Source organism: Onychostoma macrolepis, chromosome 05, assembly GCF_012432095.1.
Source record: "Onychostoma macrolepis isolate SWU-2019 chromosome 05, ASM1243209v1, whole genome shotgun sequence".
In the NCBI taxonomy this organism is placed as follows: Eukaryota; Metazoa; Chordata; class Actinopteri; order Cypriniformes; family Cyprinidae; genus Onychostoma; species Onychostoma macrolepis.
The window spans coordinates 3,824,310-3,839,956 of record NC_081159.1 but is presented as its reverse complement, the minus strand read 5'-3'; the positions used below and the strand labels follow the sequence as shown (position 1 = coordinate 3,839,956).

Sequence of the window (15,647 nt, the reverse complement as noted above, 5' to 3'; positions counted from 1 at the left end):
AATTGTTTACCTTGTCAAATTTGTCCCTTATTGTCCTGTAAGTGAACACACACACACACACACACAAAAGGTACTGTCACTAAACACTTTTGTATATAGCTTTACTTCAGATGTGAAAAAGTATGTGCCACAAAATTAATGTAATTCATCCCCCATAAAATATATGCATTCCACATCAAAATACACCAACATTAAATGCAAATAATTGATCTGCATTATACAGAAATTAGTCTTACCTCCGTTTCATTGATTTTTAAAACAGGTCACCTTATTAAAAGCAGAGGTCAAGGAGTGAAATGACCAGGTGGTTTTGAACAACAAACTAGGCAAGGCAAGGCTGGACCTGCCCTATCTGGATCGGATTCCTCTAGAGGAACTTCTAAAGAGAGAAGGAACACTCAAAATGACATGTTTCTGCTGCTAAATATTAAAGACAATGGAAGAGAGGAAATGGTTTAAGAGGAAGAACCCACAGTCATATAGAAAGTTAGAAAAAGTCTATGCATCCAAATGCACATCAGAAAGAAAGTTCAGTCACACATTAATTCAGAAATAATTTATAAATAAATTCAGAATATCGATTCAATCTGTGATCTCTTCCATAGTTTAAAATACATAAATAGCTTTCCACATATTGACAAAACATAAATAAACATGACCAAAAGCTGCAATTTACAATAAATACATGCACATGTGGTAGTCTACTTTACAGACCGTGTTTACACAGGTTTGGTTGTGCATATATTACAAACAAAACAAACCATAACTCCATTACACCTCAAAAAAGAGAGCATACAAACTACTTGGCACAAGGTAAACAAAGTTTCATACAGTACATCCCTTCTCATTGGCTGGCACTACTGGTTGGTCTATATTTGTCTTGATTTACTTGCGTATTGATCTGTTTATAAGAGACTAGGAGGGATAACCACGATCTTTGGAGCATTCGGAGCGGTTCGGACTATTAGAAATGTCTTTCAAGTTAGACAAAGGTGATGAATGTATTGAAGGTATCACAGATAAGATTTCAGGAACACATTAGTGAACATGACCAATTGAGAAAAACATGTCTAAATGTGCATATCTGTGCCTGTCAATCAAAGAATAGGCAGCCAATGTAAATTAATCTTGTTAGACCACTCCCCCTGCTGTAAGACTCCTCCCATTCAGAAGGCCACGAAGAACATGTGGAATGAGCCCATAGACTCATGTTTGGCAAAACTCTCACATCTTCTCACACGTGTCATTTATACCTTTCATTACAAATGTGCTTGAAATAACTGTGAAGTGCTCAGTAAAACGTGTAGCGTTCTGCTTTTCTCTTCTCACAGGGCTCCCACACATTTTTACCAATACATTTATAGTTGTTTGATAAACTAGATAATTTTGTAAACATTGTTGCAAAGAATTCAGAGATTGCACTTACAAATACAAATTTCTAGCCAACAAATTATTTTCATTTTGACTTTAAGACATTTTTGTATTATTTTCATGACTTTTCCATTTGTTTGAATACCTAGATAATTTTTGTGAAAAAATGCAGATTGCAAATACATTTCTAGCCAACAAAATATTTTAGTGCTGACTTAGGATTTTTTTTTTTTTTTTCCAGTCATTTGATCAACTACATAATTTTCATAAAACAAAAATGCAGAGACTGCTCTCACAAATACCAATTTCTAGCCAACAAAATATTTTAGTGCTGACTTTTGAAGATTTCTTAAAAATTTCCATGAATTTTCAAGTTGTTTGCTCAACTAGATAATTTTTGTAAAACAAAAATGCAGAGATTTCTAGCTAAGTGACTTTTTTTTCTTTCTTTCACATTTCCTTGACTTTTAATGCCTGGAAACCAACAACTGAAAATTTCCTGATATTTCCAGATTTTCCATGACGGTGGGAACTCTATTCTCAATGCTATCACTCATTTTGTGAGTTGTTGCCCATCATGTAGAGTGATGCAAAGCCAGTCAGACAGTTAAGTGACTCTTAAGGCTTTGAATAAACATACGCAATTTTATAAACAGTGTAGGTCCTTGTGTGATTGGTTTGTGAACGCTTGTTTGTCTGTCAGTCAGTGTTTGCATTTGTCTTGTATTATCAAAGTCTCTTCTGTTTCTCCTCTTTAATCCTAATGATAAATTGAAGAAGTCAACCTTGAGTTTCATCTTCACCTGCCCTCTTCAGCAGGTCTGGTCTCAGACTTAAGTTTGACAAACTCTTTGGCAACCTCATCAGTTGAGCGCTGAGAGAGGATTCGTAGTGCAGTGGTCCCGGTTTCATCAATGTTGATACGTGGACCCAAGGGGCACCAGCACACGCAGCTTTTCCGGTCTGCTACGTCACGCAGCTGCAGCACTGCGATCCCGACCACACGATCCGCACGACCGAAACAATAATCCTTCACCGTTATCTGAATCTCATAGCAGTCCAGACTCGCACCTTTACCCAACATACTGATTGAAATAAAGGAGGGAAACAATACACATATCAGTAATGTTTATTTTTATATATATATATATATATTTTTTAATAAAAGTTTAACTGCCAGTAAGTATTAGTATTATTCTTATAGAAAATGCTGGTGTTTCGAATAGATGCGTTTTTACTCACAATTGAAAGGCCTCGTTGTACTTTGCAGTCCAGCAGTTGTTTTTCGATTTGGTTGTGAATTTTCGTTTCTTCTCTGTAAGCTGTGGGCCGACCAGGTTAACATCCACAAATGGACGAAACATCCCTGAGGTCTGCCATTTCATGTCATTTACTGCAATCACTGGAAGAGAAAGAGATAAAGAGTTCATAAAAAGACACCGGGGGGGGGTTTCAGCATTAAGACTTGATTAAATCGTCATTATCTCACCCGACACTTAAACGCACAGATAAGAGTCCTAAATTTAGCTCTTCTTTGCAGTAGTGCTCTCACCTCTGACACCGAGTTTCTGCTCAGTGTTTCCAGCTGGGGGCGACAAATCCAGCTGAATCACCGCTTCCCCGATCGGCCGCTCAACCCCAGAGCCTGTCAATCAAACCACTTCATTTCACAAACACTGTATATTCAACATATTACACTCAAATAGTTTTCACACTTAATACTGTGAGTGTGGTTAAAAATAGGGAATTCTAAGGAACGGCTTTTAATGAAATGCTGTAAAATGTGCCATTACAAATGATATAGTAAAACTAGTGGTAGCTTAAGCGTAATCAAATTAGACAAAATATTTAAAAAGAACAATCAAGTAATGAGCAGGGGATTTGTTGGAACAGAAATGCAATTTTTGCATGAGAAATGCATCAGAGAGACAATTTTTAAAAATATTTTTGATAAATGTATATTTTTATCAAAAAAAAACCCATTAACACTACTGTTCAATATGTTACAAAACATTTCTATTTCAAACAAATGCTCTTTTAAACGAGAGAAAAAAATTTAACAATTAAAAATAAAAATAAAAACACTAAGAATAATAAAAAATGCAGCAAATCAGCATACTACAATGATTTCTAAAGGAACTTACTGACCCCTTAACATTTGACTACGTATGTATACTTTATTTTTTATTATTTTATTCCATTTTCCCTGCCATTTCCTATATTTCTATATTTAATTCAGAAGAGAGAGAGAGAGAGACTCTCTCTCTTTCTAGCTCTTCAAAGAGTCAAGGATGAACGAATCTTCGGCCCACCTCTGTCGGGTCGAACGTTCTCCTTGGGGGTGATCCTGATGCCCATACCATTTTGAACTGCAAGAAGAAATGTTTCATTTTAAAAATATATGAGTCTTGCAAATGTCAAATAATTTATACAGATTGTGTGGCCATGTGCAAGGGTTGATAAAAGTCAGCCACTAAACATGTGTGCAAGGGTATGTATCTCACCCTGAGCATGTTGTGTCGTCACAAACGCCTTGATAAGAGCATCTGTGGTCTGTGTATATAGGGAGAGAGCATAACGCAGCGACGACAGCTCAGGGCTCTTCTCCAGGTACACTTTCTTTAAACCGTTCCCACCAGCATGGAAGAAGAGCTACCCAGTAGCAGGTTAAAGAGAGAAAGAAAATTTGCATGAATTTCTTTCTGCAAAAGGTGCTACAGTTCACAGTAACTTATTTTGTCTGACCACATTATTACGTGTGACAAGTCATGCCTGTGGTGAGCAGATTTCTCAGACTCTTTCAGTTTCTCGCTCCTTCCTACACACTTTAATGACGCACCGATCTCAAGAACCCAAACACTTTGTGTGCAATGTGTTGACTTGGTGTGACAGTTCTGTTTTTAAGCAGACACTTGAAACTTTAACGTGTTGTAACTCAGCAGGCATGCCATATCCACCAACAAACCTTGATTGAATCCAGTGCTGCATCCAGGATCACACATTGCCTTGGTGACAAGCTCTTTGGCTCCACCCCTCCCTATAATGAGAGAGAAGCATTAGCCACACCCACTTCCTTAGGCTATAGATTATACGTTTCAAGTGTTTATGGTCAATACCTTTAGTTTAGACAGTTCCTTAGCAGCAGTAAGAAGTTGAGCTCCCTGTAATAATAATAAAAAAAGGAAAAAATTATTTCAAACCTCTGCCTGCCAGTATTGGCTGAAAAATATGATATTATTTACATCCTAAATGTCAAAAGCGTGTTAACTATAGAAAGGCCATTATGGCCATGTTGACTACTCTAGTACAAGCATAAGCCTAATCCTATGCATCTCCTAGACATTTTTATTTCAACAACTTGCCATAAGCAGCGCAGATGCCATCTCAATTAAAATATAGTTTTAACTTAAAGACACTGTAGAAATTGCAGTCTAACAAATCAGACAAGTTACCACCAGTTTGAAAATGGCTTCTCGGAAAAACAAGAAAAATTAGGCTCTCTTTTTTTTTTAATAAAATTAATTTAGAAATAAAATCAAATAAAAACATGCTAAAATAAAACAACATTTTCAATTTGTGCAAAAGTTATGGAATTATTTTCATGATCAATCACCATTGTCACTTCTCTTTTGTCACAATCTTTTTTTTTTTTTTTTTGCAAATGCAAAATTCTACAATAAAATAAATCAATAATAAAAAAAAAAAATAAAAAAAAAGAAAGCAATAAATAACACAAAAGGAAAAGTGAGGAAAATGAGAAAAAGCTATGCAATTATTGTGTTTTCATGATTGATCATCGCTGTCGCTTCTGAATGCTTGAGTCCTATACTCATTGCTATTCCTAGATAGCATACCAACACTGACAATTGAAACTCACTATACTGTCGCTGCTCTGAGGTAACACAATCGTTTTCTCCATGCAGATCAGAACATTCTTCCAGAGGTCCTTTAGCACACGCTTCAACACAGTCTTGTCACATATGTCCGCAAAGATGCTGAGGCTGCAACACACATCACAAACAGACATGTGTATGTACATTTTACATTTGGCAGTCAGGGGAATTTATGATACACAGTACTATTCAACTGATGAAAGGTTATTATTTCACTTTTCTCTGCTCTTGTTTAGGATGCCAAGTGTGCCAAGAAACAGAAATGGGCACACATGGAGACCCTTAGACAACTGATCTGAAACTGGTCTAAAAATCTACTAATAGAAGTTGAGCTGAACTGACTTTGTGTCGAGGAACTCCATAAGCGGCCGCAGTGCGTTGTCTGCGTCAGCCTCCGCTGTGTTACGAGTGTTCTGATTCAGAGGTCCTTTAATCTGATACAGGATCTCCGCCATCTGACGCACACATGTATTCATACGCGCCTGGAAACTATACACATACAGAAAGAGCGAGAGGGAGATAGGAATGGTATGGGGGAAAAACAGAAGATTCAAAATTAGGCCAACATGCAAGATGACAGCAATAATGACACTATTTCCAAAACAGATTATTCTGTAGTGCAATGTTTATATTGTATTCATTAATAGTTTGTGTTTATAGAGGCATTCAAAATTCATCAAAATAAAATAAAAGAATTAAATTTAAAAAATGAAATCAAAACAAAAACAAATAATAGCGATTTTCTGACAGAGCTATTATGACAAAAGGTGATATTTATAAGCAGAACACTCAGAAACATTGCAGTAATGATATTCAGATGAAATTCAGGTTCAGAAAATTAAGTTTACCTCTTGGCAAACATGCCACTCAGGTTATCCAGAACAGAATTAAGCTTCCCTTGCAGGTCATTGAGGATATCTGCAGCCTCTGAGTCGAGCTGTTGAGAGTAACATGCGCACACGCACACACACACACACACACACACACACACATGGGAGGAAGTGTTAGTTTAATAGAAAATATAGAACTTAAACTAGGCAGAGGAACGGAGAGGCAAGGAAAAGATGTGGGGGAGGGGAAAATCACCATGTCTGTTTGTCATGGTTCTGCAAGTGCATCAGCATCACGGAAGTGAAACAAATTGGAAACATTCTCTATTAAAGCCGTTTTTCAACGGTAAGAAAAATCTTCCGGAATACATCTGTCAGATCCAACAACAGCTTAATTAAAGCAGGTGTAAAAATACCAAAACAGAGAGTGGAGGAGTTATGCTTTCATTCCCATAATGAACGTTGGAAAAATGTGTTTATCCAGTTTAATGCTGCTGAGAAAGGACAATTAAAACATTGCACAATATCGACAGTAAGGGATGTAGAATTGGTTCAGGGTGGTAGAACAGAGAAAACTGTCTTCTAGCCTATGGCTATTCAAAGAAGGAAAGCATCATTAAGACTTTAAAAATATAGAAGAATAGCACCTTTATCCTTTATTTGAACAAGAATGTGGCCCCAAAAAGTATTTGGACACTTGAACCACAATGTGTGAATGTGTCATTGAGATAAAGTATAAAACCAAGTGCTATTTATATTAAAGAAAGGCTGCACAAGCAAGCTTTTTAAGCAAACGTATACAAATAGTTAATTTTTTATTTGGACACTTTCTGGTTGTAAAATTGAGTGGAAATTGTTACATTTTAATTATGGCTTGTGGACTTGCACTGAGGCTTATGAATGCACAGAACTGATCATAAATGCATGTTTGTCTGAACGTCTATTTTGCACTATGCCATCACAGTGATGGGGAAAGTCTCAGGAGGAGGAAAGAGATAGCCAGGCTTCTAGCAAAACAACACGACACAGTCTCACTCACACACACACATATATAGCCATGATGATTATCGCACCTTTTTTGTGTCGACTGTTGCCTCTTTCTACCGAGGGACAGAGTGAAAATAACACGGGAAAACAAAAGAAAAGGCACAGAGAGAAAAATGATACAGCTGAGCAAATCCTCGATTGCACAGATGCTTCTGAATGTTAGAATTGAGATAAATACAGGAATGTTAACATTTAAACTGCAAAAGAAACACCACACACCTCTTTTCCCTCATCTTTGGGCTGAAGAATAAAATTAAAACGAAAAGAATAAATAAAATGGGAAAAACATTCAAAGTCAAACTCAATTTTAGTCTGACAGATGTAAGGTCTAGTCTACTCTCTGTCTAAGGTCACATTCACATAATCAGTGTTTGGCATTGACAACTGCATTTACTCATCACGGCAGACACCAGGTTAAATAAACTGGAGTCCAATACGGATAGTGATCTCTGAAAACTCCAGGTGACACAGGTGATTTAGCAAAATTACATTTGTCATATTTACACATGATAAATATTGTGTGTGAGTCTTAGTGGCTATCTTTTTGTGTAATGCGTATTAAGTGATGGACAATTTGCTTAGTGTGATTACATTCTGGTTGGTGAATGCAGTTGAGTCCAAAAACTTCAGGTGTCAGTTCAGTATCTGAATATGCATACATTTTGGTAAATTTTTGTTTTTGAAAGAAGTCTCTTGAGCTCTAATCTATAATACACAATAATTCTGAAATATTACAATTTAAAAGAACTGTTTTCTATTTTATTACATTTTAAAATGCTTAAATTTATTCCTGTTATGCCAAAGCTGAAACTGTTTTATAACAATATTAATGTCTTTACTCTTACTTTTGATCAATTTGATGCATCCTTGCTGCATAAAATTACTCATTTGTACTTTTCAAAAAAAAAAAAAAAAAAGTAGTGGTTTGTTTTGGCAGGTTTAGTTCAGTCATGAACGTTTCGTTAATTTTTTATATGGAACAATTCTCTGGATATGTTCATTTTATCAAAATCGTGCATGTTCAAAATCCTTATGCATGAATGTACAGCACGATCCAAATATGTAGTTGAATGCTTTTTGTTCTGTACAGAGTCCATGTGTCCGTCACATGATGAATTAAAGACTCAGACCAAAAAAAAAAAAAAACAGCAGAAAAATTCATCATTTGTTTGCATTACAATGATTTTCTAATTCAGAGTATGATTAAAGATTGTTTATGTGGTGTGTGAGGAGTTTGGCTATTGAAAATATAACATTTTAAATTAACTAAACAGAACGACTTAAATGAGAATTTGTTCATTTTGCTGAAAAATATTCAAGTCATTAAAATGATCCGAACTTCCAAAGTAAGTAGCAAAGTTGACCAGACTTCAGTCAAAAGCCTGGTGACAAGACAACTTTAAACCACTCATAAAAAACATGGATTGTTCTAATGAGTGTTCTAGACTTATGCTCTACAAAAACACTCCAAGACAGCAAAAAAAGTTTAATAAGCATCTGTTACTGTGTTTACCAAAACAATGATCGTTTATTCACTGACAACAGCTAAATCATATCATTTGCCTAAGGCACATCATTATTTAAGCTTTGAATTATGGGTAATTGTTTTTATGTCACATCAGGGCACAAGAATCCTATTCCACCTAAAAACAAGACTCTGACAATGAGGCACTGGAGCCCTGGGGACAGGATCAGAGCCAAACAGCACACATCTCTACTTCCCATCAGATTTTATACACACACTTGCTCCTCACACTAATGAGACCTTGTTCTATCATGTTTCAGAAAGTACCCCACACACACACACAGATGTGCATCAGCTTATTACCTCAGCTCCATCACCCACCTCTGTGGTCGTGTTCTCATCCTTGAGACAGAGAAACAAAATTACATTCAATATCACACAGAGTCCTGTTGATCCAGAGACTATGGGGCAACACTACCACAGACAAACAGCATGAGTGTGTGTGTGTGTGTGTATGTGTGTGTGTGTATGTATGTGTACACAAACCTCCTTCTCTTTGTCCTTCTTTTCCCCCTGATGCCAGAACATAGAAACAAACACATGAATCAAAGAAACATACACAAACAACACACAAGATAGAAACTATAGGCTCTTACAAGCTAAATGTAAATGAGCACATATGATGCATTATTCAATACATTATGGGAAATAAATGCAAACATTTTCTAATTTAGTTGTTATAACTTAACATTAATATCATGAAGATGATCCCGAATCTGGGGCAGATGATATATACATAACTATAATTATTAGTTTAACTATTCATATATATATATGAATAATATTAAAATCAAATACACTAATGTTCAAAAGTTCAGGGTCAGTAAGATTTTGAAAGACAACTCTGTGATTACCAAAGTTGCATTTATTTCATTATTTCAAAATACAGCAAAAACAGCAATATTGTTAAATATTACTAACATTTAAAATAACTACAATTTAAAATGTAATTTATTTCTGTGATGCAAGCTGGATTTTCAGCATCATTACTCTCATAGTCTTCAGTGTCACATGAACATCATTCTAATAAAGTTGAACAATCTTTAACAAATCTTCTAAAACAGATTTGCTGCACAAAAAAGCATTAAATAGCGAAATCAGTTCTTATTATCAATATTGAAAACAGTTGTGCTGCTTAACATTTCTTCAGGTTAATTTTTTTTTTTTTTTTACATTATTAATGTCTCTACAGTCTCTTTTGGTTAATTCAGTGTGAAAAAACGTATACGAAAAAAAAAAAAAAATCTCATACTGACCCCAAACTTGTGTTAGTGTATTGTGTATATTTATGTATTTTGAAAATGCTGGAAGTTGAATAATGCAAGAAAATTTAATATGTCAGAGTTACATGTCTATTACACTATACTATAATTTTAATTGAAAGAAACAATAAATTCAGATTTAATAATTCCACCCAACTGGCCTACAGATTACGATAAAGTTTATGTTTGAAATGTATCTTAAACATAGAATTACAAAATCTCACTCAATTGTAATAAACATAAAACAATCAATAAAACACTAGCATGCCACTGGGGGACCATATGCCTCAATTCTGAGGGTGGCATCTTACTCCAGGGGTCCAACTTGAACTTTTCAAAATAATGAAGCTGCTTTCTTTTGCACAGTTTTTTAAATTGCGCACGTCCTGATTTTGCTGAGTTAGATGTGTTTTGCTGACCCTGGAACAACATTTTAATCCAAAAATTTAGTCTTGACCGTATCCCTACAGCTAAACCTAATCTTAACCACGAGTGATCCCTAAAATCAGAGGAAACAATAGATCAATGACACTGATGTACAAGCACCAAACACTGATTGTAAGCCTAAACTTAACAAAAACTATAAACTGGCTCTTCAAATCTGATTGGTTAATCACAATGTTGTTCAAGGGTTGATCCAGGAACATGTCGCACTTGGTAAAATCAGATTCTGCGTCTATGAGCTACACGCAGTGCAATGTTTTTTACAGCATCTTGCAGCACAAGCACTGTGTGTCGGGTTAGAACTAGTTTAACTTTTAAAAGTCATCAAGACTTTACGTTCTATTTCATGCCTCTAGCTGAACTCCATCGAGTTGTTTTTGATTGATTATTGCTGTCACTTCAGAGTACTCATACCCAGGGCTGTGACCGCCTTAGACATTAGGTACACATATACATATACATATACATATACATATACATATACATATACATATACATATACATATACATATACATATACATATACATATACATATAAATACACACACACACGTTTTTTTTTTTTATATATATATAGGGGATCTAATATTGTTAATAACATTGAAGACATTGCATGATTATTAGTTTTAATAGTAGTAGTCTATTACGTTCTGCCCAATGTCTTCAAGTGAAACCGAACTTTTATTTTGACGCGTTGCCGTGAATACCTTTACATTTCTGTGTGTATATGATATGAGGATAGTTTTTCTCAAATGAAACGGTCAAATGCTCATGAAGTGACTCTCAGAGCAGTTCTGGAGATGTTGTTTGTGTATTTATGTCCTCATTTAGTGAGGCGGCAGACGTTAATATCGCCGCAAGCCTCACGCGGGCTTCTGTATGAGTAGTAAACAAACCCGCACGTCTGCGCCATACGTTAGCACAGAGACAGGCAGAAGTCATATTTAAATAGTAGTTTTGCGGCTTAACATTTACAAATAGGAGTGGGAGTGTGCTCACTTGTGTGTGCGCTTACGTTTGTGTGTGTGTGTGTGTGTGTGCGAACCGGGGCGGAACTCCGCTGTGCGCGCGATACAGAGAGCACGACCATGTAACGTAGAGACAGAAATGACATGCCGTCGTGCAAATAAGATAAATGACATAAGGCTATTTAGTTTGTTTAATAAAAGAACAAGGTATACATGTTCTATAGGGAAGGTAACATCGAATGACTTCTTTTGTGGTCTGGCGCTATAGAGAAAATAAAATTAACTTGACCTTCAAGGGGCGGGGGTGCCGTTGGGGGCCGCCCCTTAAAATAATGGTAGGGGAAACACTGTGTGTATGTATAATATATATATATATATACACACACACACACACACACACACACACACACACAGGCTTTAAGTACTAATATTACAAAATACTGTAAGTGTACACACCTTTTCTTTCTTAGCAACAGACTACAGAAAGAATGAACAAAAAGACAATAAGAATGAAAGCCAACAAAGAAAAACTTTAAAGAGCTACTAAATGCAAATATGCACATATGCACAATCAAACACCACAAAATCTTCCGCACACAGAATTGAAGGGAAGGAAAGAAGAATCTAGATAAATAATTCTACTGGGTAATAAGAGGAAGAAGTTAAATAGAAGAGAAGAATCTGGCTCCCTAAATATTTGATTCATCTGCTCAAAGCATCCGATACGACGACACTGACTACTTCACTACGACTGTCATCCATCAAACTGAAGCATTTAGCTCACACAAACCCACCTTCTGCCTGCCAAGCTGTACATACAGATGAAAGGAGAAACAACAGTCAATAACAGATGGATGAATGGCAGGGGGTGAGGGTGACGGAGAGAAGGAAGTTGAAATTTTGAACAGGAGCAGCCGAATGCTCAAGGGGCCATTCACATAGGATGCGCTTGTGAATTAAAAAAAGCTAGACAGAGTGGACTGAAAAATTGGCCTAACAATGACAACCAGAACGCAAAACTGCTGTGCCATGTGACAATGACAGCAATCAGAACATTTCTGATATTTAATATACAGAAACCAACTGACTAAATATCAAAATACTTATTGCAGTCGCAGCAGGTTAGGTTTTATTGTTCCAGCTGGTCAGGACAGGCTGATTTTATCAACTACTTTAAAACTGCTTTTTTTGTCTTTTTTTTTTTTTTAAATAACACCAGTTACTTTGTTTTCCCATTTATTGACTAACAAGTCTCCTGTCCCCATGTTGGGAGAAATCAGAAGTACAGAGTCATTGTGTGTGAACATGATGTTACTGTAGTTCTAGACTAAATGTGAATGTGCATTAATTCATCCCACTTGCAAAAAAAAAAAAACAGATTTAGTATTAATCAAAATGAATTAAAACAGTGAAATGTAAACTCAGAATATGACGCAAACCTGCAATAATTAAATGTTAAATAACACAAATGTATCCAATCCCATTTTATCAACCGATGTCTTTTCTGCTGACCTTTGATGATCCAGTTCAACCATACTAATAAGCAAAAATGACTTCAGATAAACTAACAATTGTGCTTCATTGTTTTTTTATTGCTGAAGAGTGTTGAACCTTCTTCTACTGTACAGACGTGAATCTACTTTTCCTTCAGCCTGAGGTTTAGTCATTACACTTTTTGGTGTGAAAGGGCTTTTACATTTGCAATAAATAGAACTTCTTATATTAAAAAACAAACAATCAAGACCTGCTCATATTTAAAAAGTAACGCAAAAGTAACATAAAGCTTTACTTTCCAGAAAAAGTAAGCAAGTAACATAATTAGTTACTTTTTTAGGGAGTAACGCAATATTGTAATGCATTACTTTTAAAAGTAACTTTCACAAACACTGGTAGTGTATGTTTTTTATAACATATAAACATTATAGCATTAGTCGCTTTTTTTTAATTTTTTATTTATTTATTTATTTTTTAATCAGACAGTACTTCCCCTGGGTATTAAATGTGATGCTTCTTGCCTCTATCTATGCATTTACAGTATTTGTTTCTCCCCACATACACCAACATGCCAGTCAAAAAGTTCACTGCTAAAGAACATTACCATGGACCCTGACAGCAACAGCTGACTCACACGAACTCAAGGACAGCAGGATGTGTCACCACTTCACAGCGTCATTTTTAAAATGCAGAATTAACTGAAAAATGTCTGTACATGTCTGGCTTTAAAAATGCCTGGACACAATAACACAAAAAGCAAAAGCACTCAGACTTCAGGTGAAGTCACTAGAAGAGTGCCTGCTGAGCCTAAAACTGCTGCTGTTCTAATTCAGTTCTTTTGACTGGCAACACGTTCCCAAAACTAATCTTTAGTTAACTGTCATTATTTGACCACTTTTTATACAATACTTGAGGGAGGACAGGAAACTATGGGAATAAAAGATGGCCCATGATCGAAAAACATTGCATCAAGATCTAAACCACAATCACAGGAGCACGATACAAACTATTGAAAGGTATACAACCAACAGGGTTTCACAACACACAATACAGCCACTAAAGTCAAATGGGTGGACTTTTATCTTTACAAAACCAACCTTATTCTCCTTTTCTTTGTTGTCAATCTACAAATAAAAATAAATCATACATTCTCCAGTTACAGTCCAGTGTGCCATCGATTTAAAATACCAACCTGCTAAAAACGCATTACACCACTTGCTCATCGATAGATCCTCTGCAGTGAATGGGTGCCGTCAGAATGAATCTCCAAACAGCTGATAAAAGGATAACTGATTCGTGACAACTGGAGGAAATGTTATTATGGATTTGTATAATGCCTCAATGATGGATTTGTTTCTCACGAACACGCAGCTTTTCACTTCACAAGACATTCATTAATAGACTGGTGTGGATTATTGTGCTGTTTTTATCAGCTGTTTGGACTCTCATTCTGACGGCACCCATTCACTGCAAAGGATCCATTGGTGAACAAGTCATGTAATACTAAATTTCCCTAAATCTGTCAGTAAGAAACAAACTCCTCTACATCTTGGATGCTAGATTTTCAGCAAATATTGATTTTTGGGTGAACAATTCCTATAACAAAGTGCATCAATTGTTTGGTGAATTCACCCCTACAGTATGATTTTAAAGGTCATTTCAATTCAATGGACTTTCCAGATCTTTCATGGTGTAACTCTGCAGTTCAATCACGATGTGGAGCTGTGTTTTAATTAGCCTGTACTATGTAATGATGCTGATGTTAACTCAGCTGCAATCATTAACATCACAGCTGGAGTCTAGAACACAAACTCCACAGAGTACTCACTCACCTCCGATTAAAAATATAGCATTTGTATGGATCTAATCAATATAATTTAACTTGCATTTAAGTCTAACTCTTTACTATAGGAATACAGATAACCTACATTTTTCACTCCTCACTCATGCTCTTATTCAGATCCACTGCTCTTGGTTGGATGCAAAAATCAATTAAGGCACAAATCCCAGCTGTAGAAGTGAAAGCTTTTGATTCTTTTAAAAGCTTAAGCGCTACATTAAATTATCTGGTCGCAATTAATGGGTCAATTAGGCTTTAATGTGTGTGACTGCAATCTAAAGACTCGTCTGCTCTATCAGATTTTACTAACTACCTTTAGTCTTAAAGAGACAGTTCACCCAAAATGAACATTGTACTCATTTACTCGCCTCCATTCTGTTTTAAACCCTGCATTTTCTTTAATCTTTAATTATGTTTCACAAAAACCGAACATGAATGAATGAGTAAATGAAGAGCAGACAGATGACTGTACTGTACATCAGCCGAGCTTTTGATTTTAGTCCATCTTTAAAAAGCACTGACTATGATCTCTTAACATACCTCTGATCCTTCTGAATCCGAAATGCCAGACTGATGGAAAAGACGTAGATACATAAGTCAGACAAAAATAATAAATAAACAATGACATAAATAAAGATATAAAAATAAATGCAGCTTCACTTTCACTACTGTTAAAAGTTTGGGCTCAGTAAGATCTTATTCTTGTTTGGAAAATATATATTACTATATTTATATAACTTATTAATAAGTTAATTTTAAAAAGATGTATTAAATTCATCAAAAATTTGAGCAAAAATTAAGGGTTACAAAAAAAACCCTTCCATTTTAAAAACTAGGCTGTTGTTTGGAACTTTCTATTTATTAAAGAGTCCTGAAGAAAATGTATTACAGTTTCCAGAAAAATATAAAGTGTTTTTAACACTGATAATAATAACAAATATTTTTTGAGCACCAAATCAGCATATCAGAATGA

The 15,647-nt window shown here is 35.5% G+C and overlaps 1 protein-coding gene across 1 annotated transcript in view; it reads right to left on the bottom strand.

Moving 5' to 3' along the window:
• Positions 1 to 156: 156 nt before the first annotated feature.
• LOC131540312 (uncharacterized) overlaps positions 157 to 15,647 on the bottom strand; it is a 107,679-nt gene continuing 92,188 nt past the window's right edge. Inside the window, exons 34-43 of the mRNA XM_058774959.1 lie at positions 6,113 to 6,201; positions 5,607 to 5,753; positions 5,249 to 5,372; positions 4,488 to 4,532; positions 4,337 to 4,408; positions 3,876 to 4,023; positions 3,684 to 3,740; positions 2,924 to 3,016; positions 2,614 to 2,773; positions 157 to 2,456 (exon numbers count right to left, since the gene is read on the bottom strand). Coding sequence (XP_058630942.1) covers positions 2,171 to 2,456; positions 2,614 to 2,773; positions 2,924 to 3,016; positions 3,684 to 3,740; positions 3,876 to 4,023; positions 4,337 to 4,408; positions 4,488 to 4,532; positions 5,249 to 5,372; positions 5,607 to 5,753; positions 6,113 to 6,201 — 1,221 coding nt within the window. The 3' untranslated portion in view covers positions 157 to 2,170. The remainder of the gene's footprint in view (positions 2,457 to 2,613; positions 2,774 to 2,923; positions 3,017 to 3,683; positions 3,741 to 3,875; positions 4,024 to 4,336; positions 4,409 to 4,487; positions 4,533 to 5,248; positions 5,373 to 5,606; positions 5,754 to 6,112; positions 6,202 to 15,647) is intronic.